This window comes from Zootoca vivipara, chromosome 11 (assembly GCF_963506605.1).
Source record: "Zootoca vivipara chromosome 11, rZooViv1.1, whole genome shotgun sequence".
NCBI lineage: Eukaryota > Metazoa > Chordata > Lepidosauria > Squamata > Lacertidae > Zootoca > Zootoca vivipara.
The window spans coordinates 47,634,091-47,649,240 of NC_083286.1; the positions used below are offsets into that span (position 1 = coordinate 47,634,091).

At 42.8% G+C, this 15,150-nt stretch overlaps 1 protein-coding gene across 4 annotated transcripts in view; it reads left to right on the forward strand.

Moving 5' to 3' along the window:
* The window catches only part of PRLR (prolactin receptor), an 83,136-nt gene that overhangs the window by 45,865 nt on the left and 22,121 nt on the right, over nucleotides 1-15,150 (forward strand). For 2 of the 4 annotated variants that reach the window (XM_035100528.2, XM_035100530.2), the window contains exon 2: nucleotides 13,469-13,530. In XM_035100528.2, the coding sequence (XP_034956419.2) occupies nucleotide 13,530 (1 nt within the window). In that variant the 5' untranslated portion in view covers nucleotides 13,469-13,529. Of the gene's footprint in view, nucleotides 1-13,468; nucleotides 13,531-14,175; nucleotides 15,062-15,150 lie in introns of those variants that run through there. The other 2 variants (XM_035100529.2, XM_060280327.1) reach the window with 2 other exon arrangements.

Here is a 15,150-nt window from a genome sequence, read left to right on the forward strand (position 1 = left end):
TTAGTCGTGTCCGACTCTTCGTGACCCCATGGATCAGTTGAGTAGGGCTGCCATATTTCAAACATTTCCAGCTTCACAGAATCAATTGTGTGGCAATGCCCCTCCCTCCACGTGAAATAAGACACGAGACACAATAAGTTTAAGTGGGCGAAAAGGCCACAACTTTATTGGTTACGAATGATGAGTGGTATTGGCTTAGGCATTGGAACCTAACCGGCTATATCCGACTGTAACCCGTGTGTTACAGTCTGGGAGAAATTAACCACCAGAAAGGAGCCCAATGATGTACATCTACTGGAACATCTCCTGTGGCCACCGTTGGGGGGTGCCATAAGGCCCTGTCCTCCGCAGGCCCAGGACAAAGCTACCACCCCCAGAATCCCTTTAACGGAGTTACTTCTCCAATTTCTGGGCAGAGGATGACGCAAGCTGCCCCCTTCTTCTTTTATGCAAATTTCCAATGTCTAACCGCCACACGAGCCTTTTGAGGCACGCCGCCAATACCCTCACATCCGCAACCAATGCTTCAACCCCCTAATTATGTCATCTAACCATATGTCGTTACCCTGTGGTGTAAGGTGTACCCCGTCATTGCGAAAAAGGGCTGCTTCAGTGCGTTTTAAATCTGGGTGTGCAATTATCTGACCATTCAGTGTTAGCACCCTGTGAACCACAAAGGAATTCAAGAGCCTCCTCACTCTGTTCAAAGTCTTAGGGCAATGCCCGTCTCGCCAAATGCGCCTTTGCAACAAAGAGGACCACAGCAGCGTCATCCCAAGAAAAGGAACCAGGAGTTTTTCAAAGTCCTCAAAGATTTTCAATTTCAGGTCGACCGCATTCCTGTATGTCAAATCATTCTCCCCCAGCTGTATGACCAATGCATGGGGAGGCCCTACTGAAGCAGCCCTGGCCTGGACGGCTGGCAGGAGTTCATTCCACTGCATTCCCCGTCTGGCAATCCATGACACTCAGACGTTTTCTGCCATATTTCAAACATTTCCAGCTTCACAGAATCAATTATATGATTATGTGATCCTATGACATTCCACCATCCCAGAATACCAGCACTGTGTGAAAGGCTTCTGCAGAATTGAATAACTTCAGTCATTCCTGTTGTGATCTGCTTGGGAAACTCTAATTTAATTTATTGTAGGATTAACCTATGCAAAAGATGTGTTGCATCTCATTAGTGGGGGTTGGATTAAGTCATCTATGAGCTTCATTCTAGCTGTCTTAATCTATGGAAACATTCTGCTTACTGTTTACTGCATCTGTGGACATCATGTCTAATTTCCATGAAAATCTTTGCTCAATGATGGCTTGTTAATGTATTGCCAACCAATTGAATAATCCAAGACCATTAAGCAGAAGGGATGCCTGCCATGAATCTCTTCCTATTTCCTGGTAAAGGTTTTTCATTTGCACCGCCACTTTTCTCAGGAAAACCCACTGTTTACTGCTGAATCAGAACAATCTGCAGGTATTTGTTCCAGTTCAATTGTAAACAGTGGGTTTTCCTAGGGAAAAGCTATGGGACAAGTGGAAATGTGGGTGAACTCTAAGTTTGCACTTTACATACTCTTATTATATCACCATAAAACTGAGAGGCTAAAAGAAGAGAATAGCGAAACTGGGTCAGTCTACTTTGGCCTGAAATTGCTTGGCCAATTATATATAAAATCTTCCCCGTATACTCAGAAGAGGTTAGAAGGAAGTATCTCATACCCTCCAACATCCTGCTGATCAAAATCAGGATGCTAGTTTTTTGGTCTAGCCCTCTCATTCGTCTTTTGGCCCAAAACACTAGTGCCTTTTGATCCAGCATTGTGGCACAAGACCAAAAAACAGGATATTCTGGGATCCAATGGCTTCTGTAATCCCAGGGTGTCCCACTCAAATCACGACTGTTTAGCGGTATACTATTTCGTCCCACCCACCCCTTCTTATTCTCTACCAGTTCATTGTATATTTGGCAGTAGTTGTTGTTAGCTGGGCCTGTTCCCACAAGTTAATGAAGCTGAGGTAAAAACCAGGACATTCTCAGGAAAATGGATTCACCCTAGATGACCTGTCAATGTATGCATTGCAATCCTTGAGTTAGAAGGGATTACCATTGACAACAACAAAACCGTGAGTTATTTCTACTTGACATCCTTTGGGAAACTTTGATTCCTTTTGTCTTTTCTTGGACAAAAAAAAATGGGGTTTCACAATATTTATTTGGTTGTATTCAGTGTGACTCAGTATATATATGCCAAAGAAGGCAACGGGCAAGACAGTTGCCAAGACTGCTCTGTAAGGAACTGTTGGAGGTGAGATAGGAGTTTATTCAGGAAGTCAGACCTGAAGGAGTCTCGGAAATGTAGAGGGTCAGTGCTAACTTGCTGTCCAGCCAATGACTCAGTAGAACAGGATCTCTCTTACAGAAACTCTCCCTATCCAGCCTAGGTGGGCAGGTCCTCTCCAAAGACACAGGAAGAAACTGTACTTACAGGGTCAGCTGTACCCCAGGTGGAGAAATTGAGTAGCAGGGAACACAATTACAGTGCTACCTCGGGTTACGAACTTAATTCATTCTGGAGATCCATTCTTAACCCGAAACTGTTCTTAACCTGAGGCACGCTTTCGCTAATGGGGCCTCCCACTGCCGCTGTACCGCCGGCATGCAATTTCCTTTTTCATCCTGGGGCAAAGTTTGCAACCTGGAGCAACTACTTCAGGATTAGCAAAGTTTGTAACCTGAAGCATTTGTAACCTGAGGTACCACTGTAATTACTGTTCCGCGAGTTTTATAAGTACTGTATCATAATCTTGTAAGCTGCTTTGATGTTTTTATTTACAATCGTGTAATGCATAAATGAACTAAATAAGATAATTAGCACACAAACAACTTAACATATAAATCTCAGTCAGCATAAAGATATATCACAGTTGGAATAAGTATCATAAGTAAGATTAATGGGGGGGAAACATCCGTACTGGGGGGGAAATGTTTGGCACAATTACCATAAATATATACTATCCTTGATTCCTTAATTCTCACTCATTTTTCATTTTAAAAAGGTTGCTATATTATTCTCTTATGAGATCTGAAAGAGAAAAGAATGTCTTATTCTCTCTTAATCCAATAAACTCAGTTGCTTCAGATATCTTGGTGAACAGACTGTATGTAATATCATGCAATTGCTAGATTTCTTGCCTGGATCAGCCCTGAGGTAAGTGGAACTGCAGAGAACAGGGCCAGTTTAATTCCCACAATGAAATTTGTTTAGGGCTGTGTCCACATGGGGGCAAAATCCCACAAATGGGTTATTTAAATTTGATTTTTCTGTTTTCATTTTTGGCTGTTGACAAATACCTTGGGTTTGGTCTTTTCTTCTCCCCGTCAATCACAGTTAGCTTACAGTATTAATTCCCCCCCCCCCCCACAGCTCTGGTATGCTAGATTTGTAATAATAAAAACCAAAGGGGGTTGCTTGGTTCACTGACTGGGTGTGCATGTGCCAAGCCAAATTAAGATAACTCCTTTATCCTAGCCTTCTTGAACTGATGTACAATTTCAATTTAAAGCACCTCAGGATTTGATTGTGGGGAGGAGAATACATTCTGTCCCGAACCTCTATTTGTCTTGTTTTTCAAACCACTTCTGGAGTTCCCTGCAGCATTGGAGAGGTTTGGAGGGAAAAAAGCAAGAGATTTCAATGCCGCTTCCTGCCGCACAGAGGTGCTTACCTCTTCCTTATGTTTTTCCCTCTTTCAAACAACAACAACAATAATAGTAATAGTAATAATAATAATAATAATAATAATAATAATAATAATAATAATTTATTATTTATACCCCGCCCATCTGGCTGGGGTTCCCCAGCCACTCTGGGCGGCTTCCAACAGAAAAATAAAACACAGTAATCTATTAAACATTACAGGTAGGTAGCCGTGTTGGTCTGAGTCGAAGCAAAATAAAAAAATTCCTTCAGTAGCACCTTAAAGACCAACTAAGTTTATATTTTGGTACCAAAATATAAACTTAGTTGGTCTTTAAGGTGCTACTGAAGGAATTTTTCTATTAAACATTAAAAGCTTTCCTGAACAGGGCTGCCTTCAGATGTCTTCTAAAAGTCTGGTAGTTGTTTTCCTCTTTGACATCTGTTGGGAGGGCGTTCCACAGGGCAGGAGCCACCACCGAGAAGGCCCTCTGCCTAGTTCCCTGCAACTTGGCTTCTCGCAACGAGGGAACCGCCAGAAGGCCCTCGGTGCTGGACCTCAGTGTCCGGGCAGAATGATGGAGGTGGAGACGCTCCTTCAGGTATACTGGACCGAGGCCATTTAGGGCTTTAAAGGTCAGCACCAACACTTTGAATTGTGCTTGGAAACGTACTGGGATCACCAGACAGCCCCGCTCAGCAAGGAAGAGGCAAGGAAACTCTCAGAGAAGCTGGTGGAAACAGTGAGAAGAGGCTCAGCAGCCAGGACCAATGTGGCTCCCATTTCCATCTCAGCAATGCACTCAAGTTCTGTGGTGTTTGCAGTTGAAATTGAACGTCAGTTGGAGAAATCTGGGGGAGAGGAAATATCTTAATCTGCAGAATGTTTGACACAAACATAGCATCTACACCACCACCCCACCACTCCTAGCATCAAGCAGACCCAAATATTTAATTTTATTATTACAAGTCTTGCATAAATCTGCTCATGCGAGGAGCAAACAGAAAAGGGTGTAGCAACAGAGGTTGGGCATTGAAGCATCACCCACCCAAAAGAATGCACTAACTAAGAGGCTTCCACAGCATTTCCACAGGCAACTTCAAATTAAATGAAGGAACTATCTTGGCAGCAATGTCATGCAGATGCTGCTGAAAACTTCTTAGCACAAGCAGTGCAGAGTCCACAGAAAACTGCTGTGTGGATACACTCTGTATTTGATTTTTTTAATTTAAAAAATCCATAATTTAGTTGCTGCCATAGTTCATCACTTCCCACTAGCCCAAAGGTAGTTATTGTTAGTTTTGGAAGTTCTTGTTCCTTTCACTCCACAGTTTTCTCCAAGAATATCAGGATTTGTGCTGTTATTGGTAAAAAGCAAGCCCTCTTTCAGGAAGGCTCCTGGAAGCATGATACTGTATTTCCACATGATTTACAGATTCATCACATCTGTTCTGGGATGAGCTTTGCCATGTCTTTTAAGAAGGTCCCTCTGGAGACCAGCTACCTTGTTTACAGGAAATCACTGGCGAAGTTGGGTCTGAATCAAGAACATAATTAGAATTCAACTGAGGTTGCAGAATAATTCAGCTAAGGGTGAAGTTCTGCACACTTTACCAGGGAGGAAGTCCCATTGTACACAGTGGGACTTGATTCTGAGGGTAGATCTATGCATGAAGGCAGGTGCAGGATAGCTCAGTCAGTAGAGCATGAGACTCTTAATCCCAGGGTTGTGGGTTTGAGCCTTGCACTGAGCAAAAAGATCTCCTCATCACGTGGGGTTGGACTGGATGACCCTTGTGGTACTTTCCAATTTTACAAGTCTATGATTAGATATGAGCACCTAACAAACCCTCATGGACACCTCTTCCAGGAGCCCTTCCATATGTCCTTTTTATTGTGCATCCATTATTATTTGTGCTCATGATGCTATTAGGGCCCTGTTCCAATGCCATTTACGCCTGATAATGTTGTGTGGTGGTTTCAGTTCCGGTGCATATCCTTTAAAGTCCTGCTGAAATCCGATAACTTTTTGCACCAGGTTATTTGAAGAATTGTCTTGGGGTGATTGACAAGATCTTTCTCGAAGTTACTGCCCTTGGAATACTGTCACTTTAATTTAGTCTTCAGCACATATTTCCGCTTCATGCTGCATGACAGAATCTCTGTCTGCTGTGTCTTCCAATATCTCTCCCTGTGGAATTTTGTCACTTTAATCCAGTCTTCAGCACATTTTTCATGCTGTCTCCTGTTTTGGCAGGGTTGCTAGTGATGTGCTTGTATTAAATGATCAAATCATATGTCAGCAATGTTCACAGAGGCTCCAGGGGGGAAATCAGTAGTCTTCACCTCTGTTTTTAATTAACTGCAGGTTGCCATGACATCTGAACCTGGCCGAACAGTGTTTGACCTTAATTAACTATTATTTATTGTAACTTCAGACCTTGGGTTATGAAGCCACCTTGTTTCAGCAAACCATAGTTAATATTAACCACAGTTTAGGGTGTGTACATGTTGCTGAACTTTGATTTATCAAGAAATGCTTCCAACCCCATCACAGAAGGAGAGGGGAGGTGGTTATCATGCAAGATTAAGCTGGCTGCAGCTTGTTCCTATACATCAGGGGTTGCCAACTTCCAGGAGACTGCGATCTACTCACAGAATTATAAACTGGAGGTGACATGCCCCGTTTTAGTGGGGTTCAAGTCAAAGTTGTTGAGCTTTTTTAGAGAGGGGTGCAGGGTAAAAACTTCAGTTGGGGAGGCCGCCTAACTTTCAGGGGCAAGGAAATTGCTCACTCACCTAAATATCACTGCAAAAACTCCGTTCTTCGTTCCATGGAACAGGATAAAATGCAAGGAGGGGAGAGGGGGCGGGGCCAGGTGCTCTTAGACAAAAGCAAAAGAAAAGGAGCCTGTGATCGACAGCAATTGACTGCAGCCTCGACCTGTTGGACATCCCTGCCATGGTGTGTTACCCATAAACCATGGTGTATTACTGTGGCCAAATACACCATGGTGTATTACTGTGTATTACTGTGGCCAAATGCAGCTGTATGCTTTCCCAATCTGAAATAAAACTTGGATGTCAAAATAGTTTTTATTTGACTTAATAATAAAAGAAGTGCGCAGCCAGGGGAGGAAATCCTGTCACTGACAACAGAATATAGGCTCTTTAAACCAGGGATTACACAAGCAGTTGACCTTTTCATGTGATATAAAAGTATTTTTTATTGTAAGAATTGAATCCACACCTCTAATTTGCTTGCCTGACTGCCTCCTCACCAGCTTTAGTTTCAGAGTTTAGCAAAGTTGCCTTTTATAGCTATGTGTTCTATTACCTATCTGGAATTGTGCCCAGGCTAGTCTCATAGTCTTTGGGACTTAGGAAACAAAAGGATACCTTTCAATTTTAATGGCCGTTGCTGTAATCCCTCTACATAAATTACTGCAAGAAACTATGTTGATAAGTAGATAGTGCCTGATATGCAGAGCAACTCTCAAACATTTTGCTGGTGCTTGTAGCTTAATTGAGGTGTGACCCATGATTAAGCACAGCAGGTTCTTCACAAATGCCCAATAATGCTCAGTCAAATGGAAGGATGGTGGAGAGAGCTGGTTCAGTGCTCATTTAAAGATGAATCTACTTAATTCACACTTCCTGAAACAATATGTAAACTGAAACAGAGTCATCCTTTGAAATTCAGACTTCTCCGAATTTTGCAATGCAGTTCTCCAACAAAGTAGTGCGTAACAAAATGCATGCCTTGTGGGAAAGTGCACAGATTTGTGAAAAGAACATCAAAAAATACATTATATAAGGTTGCTTGCAATGATTGTGTATTGTACAAAAATCATGTATGTGAATATGAGGAGAAAATTGCACTAAACTTCTGGAGAATTTTCATGGCGACTGTTTTTCAAAAAAAGAAAATGAATTTGCAAAGAAAATGTGGAAAAAAAATTAAAAAATTCCTTCCCTGTAACTAGAAATGTGGAAATGTGGGGAAATGAGTTTCAGGCTGAGAAAATGTGAACTGTTGAGAAACCAGATTCACGTATCCTTCATCAGGTATAATTTGGCTGTGAATTTTTGCTTTATCTTTTTCAAAATGCAACTGCAGAGGAGGTTGCATTCTGAAGCTGAAGGCTGTTATAGGCCGAGGAGGATCCTAACTCCTTTCCCCATAGCAGCTTTTTTTAAAAAAAAACACCTCTTTCAAACTATTTCCACCCATACTGGCCTTTCCATTTAAGATTACAGTCTCTTGTAATCTCTGTGTTAGGAACAATCTGCATGTCACTCGAGGATCACATGTCACTCCCAGGGGATGTGTTCATTTTGTAGGCACCTGTGTTCATTCAGATATTCAGCTGTTGCCTTAATGTGGCCTTTGGCTACAACTTTGCATTTTACCTGAACCCATAACTTGAGAGGAGAGCCTTTCCCACTAACAATATTCTCTGTGTCCTTTAGACTTTGGCCTCACCAGTCGCTATGGCAAAGTTTATAAAACTTCCATAAACATCTTCTCAACCAAAGTTCATTGAGTGTATTTGCTGGGCTGAGGTTTGAGTTCAAAGGGGAAAACATCTCAGAAATAAGTCCTGAGGAGTAAATAGGACGAGTCAAGGATACTTAGTCCAATAGTGATTTGCTGTTATTCTTCACTTTACGGAAAAGACCACAAGCCAGACTACTGAACCTGCTTAAAAAGCAAATTTGAAACCTTGGATTTCTCCATTCTACTCTCATTCATTTTCTCCATGGTCTCTTTAGTTCTTAGTGGGAAGTGTAAGAGGAAGCACATCACACAGCATGGAGACAAGTGATGGAATTTGCTACCATGAGATGTAGTTGGTGATGGCCACCAACTTAGATAGCTTTGAAAGATGATTCAATAACATCATGGCAGATAAGACTATGAATGGCTCCTGGTCATGGTGATTTTATAACCTTCAGCATCATGGTGGCTGTATTGTCTCCAGTATTGGAGCTCATATGCCTCCAAATTTCAATTGCTGGGGATCACAGGCTGTTTAGTGAAGCATCTTTCTTTTAAAAAAAAACCCCGAAACTGAATCAGAAACAAACCTTGTAATGTCTGGTTTGTTCTCAGGCAACTGCAAAAGTACGACTGTGGAGACTTGGAAATGAACATCACTTTATTTGTTTGGTATCTTGCCCAACCTTTACCATATGGCCCCAGAAAAGATTGCAACAATAGAATACAGTACACAGTTGTGAAACAGTGAAAACCAAAGAACAAAGAAACTGTAAAAACAATTTTTAAAAAACCCAGTGCTGTGTTTAAAACAACTAAAACTATTCCACATATAAAGACGATGCAAAAACTTGAAAACAATTGCATATGTAAAAAGTTAAAAAATAGTTCCTAATATATATATATATATATATATATATATATATATATATATATATATATATATATATATATATGATACAGATACAGACTGGGATAAATATCTCCACTTACAAGGCTTCTTAAAAAAATGAAGATCTTCAGCAGCTGCCAAAAAGTCAACAGAGATGACAGCTGTCTAATGTGTAGTGGGAAGGGATTCCAAAAGGCAGATGACTCCACACTAAAAGCCCAATTCCTACGTCATAAAGAACAGACCCCCAGATGAAATGCAGGGTGCTGTGATCAACTGAGTTTATGAGGGGTGAGACAATATTTTAAGTACCCTGGTCCTAAGCTACATCAGGCTTTGTTCACCAGTACCAGCACTCCTCCTAAGCGATCTTTAAATATACAATAGCCCCTCTATAGTAGTTTGAACTTGGCAACTTCCTACATTCTTTTTAAAACCGAAACATCCACCTCCCCTTCAAATGGTCTGGCAGTCACTTGGTTCAGTACTGCTGAGGAACAGCTTTCCCGTTGTTTCAGAACTGCAAGCCTGAAGCATACTTGGATTGGATTGGATTAATTTTTTTAATAGCAAAATAGAGGGAGGCTTTCATACAGAGATCCACTTAAAGGAGGGAATGTTTGAGCAAACAGCACTCAGCTCTGCCTGGTGGCTGTTGCTAAGAACTGGACATGTTTGCGCTTGTAAAAGGCACCTGGTCTTTCACAGCCTAGCTTCTCTCTCTTTCCCCCCTCCCTTCCAATCTTTTCTCAGTCCTCTGGACCTAATCTAAAGTTTATGAGGCTGGGCATGGCAGGAGGTCATTGTGCTAAAATGGCTTTTTAAATAGCCGTCAGGAATAGCTGGCCATTTATGGATCTGTTTGCTGCAAGTTGGCATTACACAGCTAAATTATGCAAATGCATCCCCAGCACAACTGAGCATGCAAATTGCACATGACTTACAATATTATTAGGTTGTATAAGTTGCCCCCCACTGAGGCAGTTCTGTTCCTTACTGCAAAATAAGGCAGTAAGAGGACGGGGGAGAAGAAAATGTATCTAACTATTTTTGTGAGGTTTTTATTGTGGGAAAAAATGGCATAGTAAACTTTCTCAGGTGATAGACTTCTTTGCCGGACATTGAGTTGGAACTGGGAAAAATGAGGTGGGAAAAGTCAGTTAAAAGCTAACCAAGGGGGGAAAGGGCATCCCGAAGTTCTTAATTACAGCAAGTTGCCTCATACCAGGCATCCCCAAACTTCGGCCCTCCAGATGTTTTGGACTACAATTCCCATCACGCCTCACCACTGGTCCTGTTAGCTAGGGATCATGGGAGTTGTAGGCCAAAACATCTGGAGGGCCGCAGTTTGGGGATGCCTGCCTTATACCATTAGTCCATCTAGCTCAATATTGTCCACAGTGATTGGCAGCAACACTTCAGGTTTTCCCCAGCCCTACCTGGAGATCCAATGATGTTCTGTGTACAAGGCAGATGCTCTACCACTAAACTACAGCCCTACCTTACCCTTTTAAATGGTCAAACTAGTATAATAGGAACAGTATGGTGGGTGTAGGGCAGAGGTTTGTCCAAGGCTCCCTTGACCAACTACATTCATTCTGCAGCACCCCTGTGGGGCTCAGGAGCCCAGTTATGTCACCCCTTGCCTGCAGAGCTGGCAGCCTCTCACCCTTTTGCGAACACACTCCCATGTGAAGTCTTCCCTCAGCTTCTCCTCTCTTTGGGAGGCCTCTCGGCAGCCACCACAGCCACCCTTGGTCTCTGAGCATCAGAGGAGGGAGAGAGAGAAAGGGGCAGAGGCCACTGTTGCCCACGGCACCCTGACTATCATTCAAGGCACCCCAGGGTGCCACAGCACACTGGTTGAAAACCACTGGTGTAGGGTGCACCTGCTGCTGCTTCCTTTGCCCTGTTGCCTCTTCAGCTTCCATCACCTCCTTCTCCCAGTCTTCTCCCTTTTCTCCTTCTGACCACTCTTCGTCGTCCCACCACCAATCCCCTGGCTCTGAGCCGTCTCCCCTTGGGGGTTCCCCAGCTGCTGCATCTGCATGCCGCCAGTCCATGACAACAGGAATCTGAACTAGATAGGTCATTGGCCAGATCCAGCAGGGTTTTCTTATGTCCCTAAGTTGTTTTTCTGAACTCTGTATCACATAATCTTTCAGCTTGGGCTACATCAGGCAAGATTGCTCAAGCCTTTGTCATAACACAAACATAGCTTATCATATTCCATTTTTATTGCATCTACTATACACAAAGAGGCTTGCTGCACACACAAGACTTGCACGCACAAGGTGCTTCTGTCAACTAACCCGGTTTTGCAGTGTGCTGTACTTTTTGGGCGAAAAGCTGGATTTTTTATCCTTACCACCAAGTTTATTACACACTGAGATTTGGTAACTTATTGTTTGAGCTCCCCAACCCTTGCCTTATATAGTTTGCATAGAGTGTCCGGAGTGGTTGTAAAAACTCATCTTGATATGAATAATGTTCTAGTGCAGGCATAGGCAACCTTGGCTCTCCAGATGTTTTGGAACTACAACTCCCATGATCCCTGACCACTGGCCCTGTTAGCTAGGGATCATGGGAGTTGTAGTTCCAAAACATCAGGAGAGCCAAGGTTGCCTATGCCTGTTCTAGTGTAATGGCTGAAGGATCTCAGCTGTTTCCCAGTGCACTCTTTGCCCTTTCTCTAGCCACGGACCATTGCACTGGTAACTTACTCGTGCATGGAAAAGGAGAGAAGGGCTATTGCTTCAAGGGGGGTGTATGACAGAGGAAGAAAGAGGTCAGCAGAGAACTGTCATTTTCTGAGCACTGGGAGGAGGGAGTTCCTCTGTGATCCCCAAACTTGAAGCAGCCTGTTGATGTAGACCAGCATCCCCAAACTGCGGCCCTCCAGATGTTTTGTCCTACAACTCCCATGATCCCTAGCTAACAGGACCGGTGGTCAGGGGTGATGGGAATTGTAGTCCAAAACATCTGGAGAGCCGAAGTTTGGGGATGCCTGATGTAGACCAACATAATGCCTGCTGCAAATACCAGCTGTGTAAACAGATCAGGGAGCAGTTCTATGGCCATTGCCATAGAATGAATGGGGGTAGGTGTGTTTCCTAACCCAAGCTCTGCATTAATTGCTTGCTGTATGGTAACTATAACTTCGCACCTGACAAGGACTTGGCTGGGGAGGGGGTGGCACACACTGAGCCTTCTGGAGCGTGCGAGCCCTCTAGAGGACAGGAGAGTGCACTGCATTGGAAGTGAAACATGATTAAGGATACGAGTCCTTGCATGTGTGTGTATGTTAAGTGGAATCTTTGTGTAATAAAAGAACAGTGAGAATTGTAAGCCATGGCCTTGTGAATACCCAGTTGCATTCATGATCCAGCGATATATCTATATTTATTTTGCTCCATTTTCCATCCATTTCTAATCTCTAGGGCCACTTCCAGACTGTCACTGTTTGGGGGCAGGACTCGATCACATACTGGCAAATTCAAGTTGCACAATGTAATCTCTTGTGCAAGAAACCTGCTTCCTCCAAAGAGCAGACTTTTTCCAATAAGGAAAGTGACAGGAAAAGGCACTGCTAGGCATGGGACAATTATTGCTTTGACACAACGTCAACATGTAGGAGTGAATGCTCATCAAATAGCCAATGTCGCCTAACTTCCCTCCCGTCACATCAGGATGAATGCTCAATAAACATATTTTCTGGGAGTGTCCTGTATCTGTCTGCCTACCTAATTATGTCATTTCAAATGATGCTTTGCAAATCTTCACCATTTGCAATCAATGCAACTATTATGAAATGGGGAAACCCAGGCAAATGGGCAGAGTATGAATAATCAAATTGTTGTTGTTGTTGTTGTTAAGTCCTTTAAGTGAACTTCCCATTTGGTTTGTGCCAGAAAAGTCTGAGTGAATTCAATAGGAATGTTCAGAAATATTTGGATTGTGAATTATGGTCCCTGTGTGTTCTGTATATAAAATGGCATTGCCTTTCATAAAGTCAAGAAGCTAGAACGCACACATAAATCTCACAGTTTCCTCTATTTCAGTTTTTCTCTTCTCTCCCATTATAAAGAGGAAACTGAAGAAAATATAGTGCAATCCTGTATCTGTCTACTCAGAAGTAAGCTCCAGTGAGGGTCCTGGGGTTTACTCCTAGTAGATTAGTGTAGGATTGCAGCCTTAGGGTGCTTTGTTTTCCTCTAAGGGACAAATCATTGCACATCATAAGTCAACAAAGCTTTATATAAGCCAACAGAGTTTCTCCCCTGCCACCAGTTCAATCTACTTTTGAAACGAAAATGAGATTCCTTGACTTGAACATTAATATTCAAAAAGCTTTCCCTCCTTCTTTCTAGGTAGTCATCTGATTTGGCAGGCCTCCATGAAAAATCCGAAGATGAACAAGCAAATTAATCCAGTAAGTAGACTGGTTTCTTATGTATCCGTGACACTCTTTGCATAAGTGCAGAATGATGTCCTGGTCATACATTTGCACGGTAGAGTCTTTATACAAAGAACGCTTGTATGAAATGCGGAAATAGCCAGACATATCAACCCTTTGACTTCTGTAGCATATGGGTATATAAGTAATGCAATTGTGCAAACTAATGTAAAATTAGAAACACAACTTTATCTTTTTTATAAATGCATTCCAAATATCATTGTATTTATCTATACACAATCTGCATCTAAAAGCAATCCATTTGTATATTGCAAGAGTTGTCATATCTTCTACCCATTGCTCAAAGGGTGCCATGTGTTATCTTTCCAGCGAATCAATACCAGTCTTTTGCCAGAAGTTAGGGCTTCTATCTATCTATCATCTATCTATCTATCTATCTATCTATCTATCTATCTATCTATCTATCTATCATCTATCTATCTATCTATCATCTATCTATCTATCTATCTATCTATCTAGAGTCTATCTATGCTGCCCCACTGTCAAACGAGGTATTTCAGTGATGAACACCACTATCCCATTCAGGGCTGTCTCCAGCAGGTCGGGCGCCCTGGCGCTGAGGCGCGGAGATTGCTCCGACGCCCTCGCAGCGCGCAGCACCCCCCTGCTGGCCTGGCGCCCTGGCGCCCCGCGCCACTGGGACTACACCTAGAGCCGGGCCTGATCCCATTGCAGCTCTAAGTGAGGAGGAATATACACTTCCTGGTTTAGTATCGATGCTGAACAAAACAGGTGAAGATTGCACAACATTGACCTTCCTGATGTACGCCATTTCTAGTCATCGGAAGAAAATTCAGATTTATGAGTAGCAGTCGTTTCCAGTGGTCATTGAGGCAGATAGGGTGGAAGGCAGGGAGGTCACCAGTAGGTGGCGCCTGAGCCAATGAGAGGGAACAACAACTCTTAATTTTGTCCCCTTTTCTCTGCTGAGTTCTACAAGGGCAACACTGAGACTGAGGAGGAGGAAGCTGACTAAGGGGGAAGAAACTCAAGCAATCCTTTAGTTTAGTTTAGTTTAGTTTTATATCACCCTTTATCCAAAGATCCCAAGATTGCGTACAACATTAGGAACACAATGTTGGGAAACAAGCAACTTGTGGCCCCAGTTTCCAGTGAAGAACAAATTCACTTTCCCCCCAATACTGCTTTTGATTGCAGCCTAGTTATATTGTTCCATAGCACTGAATGGAAGCCATTAAGAATCACACCTACTCATTTTTAAATAGCCCTGCCCATTCATCCATGTACCATTTCTTGATTATGTCACAGTGTGAAACTGGGATGCAACAAAGACACGGAACGCAGGAACCAATGGAACGCTAAGTACCGGGCAAGGCTCACCGACACTGGCACTTGTCTTGTGCCAACAACAACAACAACAATAAAAAACACCGCCCATCTGACTGGGTTGCCCCACCACTCTGGATGGCTTCCAACAGATATCAAAACCTTTTTAAAAAAACTTCCCTCTACAGAGAAAACACAGGTCTGAGCCTTTGGACTAGATGACCCTCATGGCCCCTTCCAACTCTGCAAATCTATGAGTTTCCAGTAACCGTACTGCCTCCAACTGTG